Below are 7,034 nucleotides of genomic sequence, written 5' to 3' on the forward strand. Positions count from 1 at the left end.
AGCACTTGGCTCCTGTATTTCCATCTCTGGTCATTTGCTTTTATACAAATGACCTCATTTCATCCTCAAAACTTCTAATGAGATAGTGGGCAGTCATCAGACCCACTTTACATATAAGGGTATCAAGGAACAAAACTGTCCGGGTGACTCATCCAAGGTTAGGGCAAGAACCTAGAACACCCAGCTCCTGGTCTGGTGCTCTTTTAACCTCATCCTATTGTCATGTTCAGGTTCTAGAATGAATAGGTCAATGCTGTAAGGTAGGTTCCAAGTGTAAAGAGGAGGGTCTATGAGGTGACGTTCTAGAAGGGCGAAGAAGGGAGGATAGGAGGCAGATTACTATTCCCTCACAAACCGGGGCTCTGGGGAAGCCATGTCCTACTTCAGGACTCCACAAACTCATCCAGGTCTTCTGCCTTCTGGCCAAGGTGAGCAGGGGGCACCTGCAATTGGAGGGAGCGCTGCAGCTTCCCCTGAGAAGTTGCTTTCTGGCTCTGGGGAGGTGGTGGTTCTGCTGGGCATTTGGGGGCTGGCCCTAGAATCAATTCTTTTAGAAGAAAAGCCATTCCAAATGTCCTTGCCAATCAATAACTACCTGCTTGCTCACTGTTCATTAATTCAACAAACACTTCTCCATCACCTACTCTGTGTTGGGGACTGGGAGTATGGATATGAGTAACACCTAGTTCCCAACCTCTAGACAGTCCGCTGGGGCTGGTCTTTGTTACTCCCCCAAGCTCTGCTCCCATGCCCTGCCCCTCGGGGGCCACTCCTCAAAGAGACCGAGAATAACGTTCCATTTCATTCCTGTCTCTGCAGGTGGGACTGCTTCTCCAGGCCTGTCCCTTGGCCTCTGTAGTCCTATAGAGCCAGTGGTGGTGGCCTCTGGCGGAACAGGCCCACTGAGCCAGAAAGCTGAGCAGGTGGCACCTGCTGCCCAGGCCTGGGGCCCAGCCCTGGCAATGCCACAAGCCAGGGGCTGCCCTGGGGGGACTAGCTGGGAGACACTACGGAAGGAATACAGCCGAAACTGCCACAAATTCCCGCATGTGAGGCAGCCGGAGAGCTTGGGCTGGGACAATGGCTACTCCAGAAGCAGAGCCCCCGACCTGGGTGGCCCCAGCAGGCCTAGGCCCCTGATGCTGTGTGGGCTGTCACCAAGGGTTCTACCAGTACCCTCTGAGGCAGTGGGGAAGGAGGCCAGCTCCCAGCCTGACATCTGCATCCTCACCCTCGCTATGATGATCGCTGGCATCCCCACCGTGCCCGTCCCAGGCGTTCGGGAAGAGGACCTGATCTGGGCTGCTCAAGCTTTCATGATGGCCCATCCGGAGCCAGAGGGTGCTGTGGAGGGGGCGCGGTGGGAGCAGGCGCATGCCCACACAGCCTCTGGGAAGATGCCGCTAGTGAGATCTAAGAGGGGCCAGCCTTCTGGCTCCTGCTTGTAGATGGATGAAATAGCACCAGATACGTAGGGTGGCTTCTCTGTATGGTTCTTGGGCAGACAGGGTTGGGAGGAGGGCCTATGGCAGGGATGGGAATAGAGCTGGTGGTTGAGCCATTCTGACAAATTCCAGTCCTTCATCAGGGACTTCCAGACCCTAAGGTTTCTCCAGATACCACTAAGACAGGAGATAGGTTTTGTCAGGTATATACAATGGAAATTATGTGAGGTAGGGGCCCCTGCTTGGAGAGTTGAGGCTGCTTTTATGTTTTGAAGACTTGATCAGATTTTTTTTTTTTTTTTGAGATAGGGTCTTACTCTGTCACCCATGCTGGAGTGCAGTGGCATGATCACAGCTCACTGCAGCCTCAACCTCCTGGGCACAAGTGATCTTCCCACCTCAGCCTTCCTGAGTAGCTGGGACTACAGGCACGTGCTACATCCAGCAAATTTTTGTATTTATTGTAGAGAAGGGGTTTTGCCATGCTGCCCAGGCTGCTCTAATCTGCCTGTTTTGGCCTCCCAAGGTGTTGGGATTATAGGCGTGAGCCACCGTACCTGGCCTACCCAGAATTTCTTCTTCTTATTATTTTTTTAATTTTTATTTTTTAGACACAACCTTGCTCTGTCACCCAGGCTGGAGTGCAATGGCGCGATCTCGGCTCACTGCAACCTCCGCCTCCCAGGTTCATGCGATTCTCCTGCCTCAGCTTATCGAGTAGCTGGGATTACAGGTGCCTGCCACTACGCCCGGCTAATTTTTGTATTTTTAGTAGAGACACAGTTTCACCATGTTGGTCAGCCTGATCTCAAACTCCCAACCTCAGGTGTTCCGCCCGCCTTGGCCTCTCAAAGTGCTGGGATTACAGGTGTGAGCCGCCACGCCTGACCAGAATTTCTTATATTAAGTCCTAGTCATGTGAATTCTCCTCTTGCCTTAAATTTTCCAGCATGTTGAAGGCAGATCATAGGACCATAGGCAAGGAAGGAAAATTAATACTTAATTGAGCACCCACTAGGTATGCCTGCTCTGTAAACGTACCCTGTGGAAATCCCCATTTTTACAGACAATCAGGTTGAGGTTTAGCGGGGTAACTTACCCTAATAAGACTCATGGCTAGTAAAAGGCAGAACCAGGCACAAAAATCAAGCAGGGAAGGAATCAACCAGGATTCACATGTTGTATAACACTCTAAAGTCTATTATTTCCATGATATACCCTAAACTGCCTTCTATGGAACAAAAAAAAAACTAGACAAGTGATAGAATATGCAGCATTCAGTTTTATTGACCCCAGGATAGGACAAGGAAAGAAGTTCAGGGAGCCTGGCTAAGCCAGCTCCCCAGAGGGGCCTCTTCCCCTGTAGGAAGCCTCCCAGCCCAGTTCACTCAAAGGAGATGGGTTAAGTGAGTCATCTCATGACTAGGGCAATTGCTACCACGCCCCAAACCTCAACCTGATGTTTAATCTCTTATCTTAGACCAGGGGTTGCCGTTATTTTATTTTTAGATGGAGTCTCTCCCTCCCAGGCTGGAGTGCAGTGGCAGCAGGATCTTGGCCTACTGCAACCTCTACCTCCCGGGTTCAAGCGATTCTCCTGCCTCCGTCTCCTGAGTAGCTGGGATTATAGGTGCCCGCCACCATGCCTGGCTAATTTTTGTATTTTTAGTAGAGACGGGGTTTTACTATGTTGGCCAGGCTGGTCTTGAACTCCTGACCTCAAGGGATCTGTCCACCTCAGCCTCCCAAAGTGCTGGGATTACAGGCGTGAGCCACCACGCCCAGCTGGATTGCCTGTTTTTATAAGACCTTTGAGGGCCGGGCGCGGTGGCTCAAGCCTGTAATCCCAGCACTTTGGGAGGCTGAGATGGGCGGATCACGAGGTCAGGAGATCGAGACCATCCTGGCTAACACGGTGAAACCCCGTCTCTACTAAAAAATACAAAAAACTAGCCGGGCGAGGTGGCGGGCGCCTGTGGTCCCAGCTACTCCGGAGGCTGAGGCAGGAGAATGGCGTAAACCCGGGAGGCGGAGCTTGCAGTGAGCTGAGATCCGGCCACTGCACTCCAGCCTGGGCGACAGAGCCAGACTCAGTCTCAAAAAAAAAAAAAAAAAAAAAGACCTTTGAGCTAAGAATGTTTTTTACCTTATGAAAATGTTAAAACAAAACCAAGAATATACAATAGAGACTGTATGTGGCCACCTGAGTAAACTAAACAGATAAGATCTGCTGACTCCTGTCTCATTGAGCTAGACACATGCTAGGTAGCAGGCCATGGTAGATGAGAAGACCTTTGAACCTTGTCCTTATTCTAGAAGGAGGGCCCAAGGAAATACAACAGTATAAGTGAGAGAGAGAGAGAGAGTGTGTGTGTGTATGTGTGTGTGTGTGTGTACAGGTGGATGTGAGTGTGCAGTGTGCACAGGTGCATGAGCATCTCTGGGCATCGAGAATAATCAGAGTTGGACCTGCTCATAAGGCCCAATCCAGCTGTCAGCCAGTTCCCGCAGGGTGCTGTACCTCCGCTCAAACTCCTCCTTGCTGCAGTGCTGCAACAGCTGACCCACCTCCTCAGTGAGGTGAGTCACTGCCAGGTGCTTATCCAGGGTCTCACTCCACTTGCTGCCCAGGATGCTGTCTAGACTGGTGGCACAGCCTGCCGTCCACTGAGCCGGCAGCATGTCGGGCTGGAGCACCTGGCGGCGGGCGCTGAGCATGGCTAGGATGTGGCGGCAGGGCAGGTGGAAGGCCTGGTTAAAGTAGCAGCTGCAGCTGGCAGGGGGCTGGGGCTGCACCTTGTGGGTATCTTCCAGGATCTGTATGTTCATCTTTTCTGAGCCAGAGCCAATGAGGTGTGTGGATTTCTGGACCACAGCAAGCTCGCCCAGGCAGAGTTGGGCTGCTGGCCCTGTGCAGATGGCATTAAGGGAGTGCTGGATATGGGATTCTACCAGCTGCTCCACTTTGGGGCTTTCGGGGATGGTGTCTGAGGGGGCATGATTGTTCTGGGCACACAGGCCCTGGTTGAAGTTTGCCATGTCTGCAGAGTTCTGCTGCATGTAACGGAACAGAGAAGCCATACCTTGTTTCTCAGATGGGGTGGTGCCAAAGAACTGGCTGAGGATGCGGGTGGTGACCTCGAGGCTCTGGAAGTAGCGGCTGCTCTCAGCTCGGCTTCTCCAGCGGTGAGCCAGCCAGATGCGGTCGTTGAGCAGCCAGTGTGAGTGAAGCTCAGGCAGCTTGGCTGGGGGGATGCAGTTGCTCAGAAGTGTGTACAACTTTCTCAGGTTGCCTGCTGTGGCTGAGCACATTGTGCTCTGCAGGGAGGTCAGGAGCAGCCTTTCCATGGGTCGTTCAAGGGACAGCTGATAGAACTTGGCCTGGAGGAACTTACAAATGTGGAAGGCTGAGAGCAGGACCTCAGCTGCGGGGAACTCCATGGCTAGGGTGGGCAGTGGAAGGAAATGGGGATCCACCAGGATGGTACAGACTCTCTCCCATGCTGGGTTAAACTTCTTGAATACCTGAAACATCTGGGCCAGGCCTTCAGTGTCCTCCTTGGCAGGGATGGCAAAGTAGACTGCTCGCGCAAGATGACCCTCCAGCTGCACCCGAGGTCCATCCACCAGGAAGGTATATAAGACCTTACCCCTTGGGTTATAGGTCCGGTGGATAAATAAGATCTCAGGGAAATGGTCAAAGATACTCTGCATAAAGCAGCTCTGGTAGTTGAAGGTATCTAACTGGGCAGTCTTATTAACCTGGTGCAGCAGCATAGGTGGGCTTGAGTCCTTAATCAGGAGCCCATTCAGCATTGTCAGGGCCATGGGGGAGATGGGAGATGTCCAAATGCCAAGGTCAAAATACTTTCTTTGCAGGGCAGCTGTGCATGAGGCTTTGAGTCTCTCAAGCTTCAAGTAAGTTGAGGCTTGAGGCTAGACAATCATTCCCAGATCTTTTTCCAAAGACGGGCCTATGGAGAGGAACAGAGGTTTAAGGAGACAGCAGGCACTTGGCTCTTCAATTATTCATCCACACAATATTTGTTGAACACTTACTATATGTCAGCACTGTTCTAGGGGAAGATACATAATAAACATGTGAATAAACATGTGAACAAATAAGCAAAAATATATCCAATAATGAAGCTTACAAGGACCATAAACCTGAGTAACATGTCAGAGAGTAAGCTGGGGAAGGGAGGGATACTTTAGTTAAAGTGCTAATGGAAGGCCTCTCAGGGGAGAAGGATGATATTGGAGCTGAGATCTAAATGATAAGAAGCTAGCTATGGAAAGATATGGTTACAGGGGATTTAAATAGGTACGGCCAGAGCTGCATATGGCCTTTTAAAAAAAATAGCATTCTGGCCAGGTGCAGTGGCTCATGCCTGTAATCCCAGCACTCTGGGAGGCCTAGGTGGGCAGATAACTTGAGGTTGGGAGTTCGAGACCAGCCTGGCCAACATGGTGAAACCCTGTCTCTACTAAAAATACAAAAAGAATTAGCCGGGCATGGTGGCCCATGCCTGTAGTCTCAGCTACTCGGGAGGCTGAGGCAGGAGACTCGCTTGAACCCAGGAGGCCGAGGTTGCGTCACTGCACTCCAGCTCTGGGTGACAGAGTGAAACTCCGTCTCAAAAGATAAAATAAAATAAAAATATGATTTTATATTTATAAATGACTGATCGGCATCCATTCTTTCCTTTGGTCCTGGTATGCATAAGACTTGAACTGCAATTGCTCCAAACTTGCTGTGTGATCTTGGGCAAGTCAGTGACCCTCTCTGAGCCTCAATCCCTTCCACCATAAAATATGGCTAACAAATGTACATAGCTTCTCCTGCCTCTACTATATCCCTCTTTTAGCAGCAATGGTCTATTCCAGCGTTTCCTCTATTTGGCCCCAGACCGAGTTACCGTCCTCATTTTACAGATGATAAACTAAAGCTCAAAGAAGCTAAATAACTTGCCCACCATTACTCTGTAAGTAGCTGAAAGCTGAGTCTTTGGTTCCGGATCCTGACCGCTGTCCACAGTACCTGAGTCCAAAAACCAACAGAGAGGGAATACGGCCTTTGACCTCTCACCTCTAACCTGGGTGGGAGATGTGGATGTCTGACGTTCCGAGTCCGGCTGGAGCCGGATGAGAAGAAAACCTCCCTCACACCCCTTTGGGAGCTGTATGACGGCTGACCGCGGTGATCCACTGTCTCACACTTCCACCCCTTCAGGAATCACTCACCCACAGCCTGGCTCCGTCGCCATTTCTCCCTATTTGACCCTGCCTCCGACTCTGACTGACATCCAAACTCACCAACCACGGTGTCAGCATCGCAGTGACTCGGGCCAATGTCTGAGGAATTCACTTTCAGGCTTTAGCGCCATGGACCAATTGTAGCGCGAGGATTCGCGGGCGGGCAGTGTTGCCAGGGTTACAAGGGGCTCGGCGGCGGTAACCAATGAGAGTCTAACGATACTTGCATCTGGGAGAGCCGAGCCTTGAAGCTGGAGCTCTGGGGCCTCCCTTCAGGCTAGGCGACTGGAAGGACACGTTACTATGGAAGCTCCTTCAAAGGCAGAAAATGAA

General features: G+C 51.2%; 2 protein-coding genes across 4 annotated transcripts; one reads left to right on the forward strand and one right to left on the reverse strand.

Moving 5' to 3' along the window:
• Positions 1-300: 300 nt before the first annotated feature.
• On the forward strand, positions 301-1,474 carry SPATA25 (spermatogenesis associated 25). The gene is made up of 2 exons (XM_025400234.1): positions 301-428; positions 820-1,474. Exons 1-2 carry the CDS (start codon positions 374-376, stop codon positions 1,446-1,448), a joined length of 684 nt encoding a protein of 227 aa, XP_025256019.1. The 5' UTR covers positions 301-373; the 3' UTR covers positions 1,449-1,474.
• A 2,114-nt stretch (positions 1,475-3,588) lies between these two features.
• On the reverse strand, positions 3,589-6,742 carry ZSWIM1 (zinc finger SWIM-type containing 1). Of its 3 annotated transcripts, none has more exons than XM_025399609.1 (2): positions 6,690-6,742; positions 3,589-5,419 (listed from the first exon to the last, which is right to left on the reverse strand). In XM_025399609.1, the coding sequence occupies exon 2, from the start codon at positions 5,271-5,273 to the stop codon at positions 3,903-3,905; it is 1,371 nt and encodes a 456-aa protein (XP_025255394.1). In that variant the 5' UTR covers positions 5,274-5,419; positions 6,690-6,742; the 3' UTR covers positions 3,589-3,902. The 3 variants fall into 3 exon arrangements, with proteins under 3 accessions (XP_025255394.1, XP_025255395.1, XP_025255396.1); XM_025399610.1 differs by having other exon boundaries at positions 6,535-6,724; XM_025399611.1 differs by having other exon boundaries at positions 6,422-6,702.
• Positions 6,743-7,034: the final 292 nt, after the last annotated feature.

The sequence above is a fragment of the Theropithecus gelada genome, chromosome 10, assembly GCF_003255815.1.
Source record: "Theropithecus gelada isolate Dixy chromosome 10, Tgel_1.0, whole genome shotgun sequence".
Taxonomy (NCBI): Eukaryota; Metazoa; Chordata; class Mammalia; order Primates; family Cercopithecidae; genus Theropithecus; species Theropithecus gelada.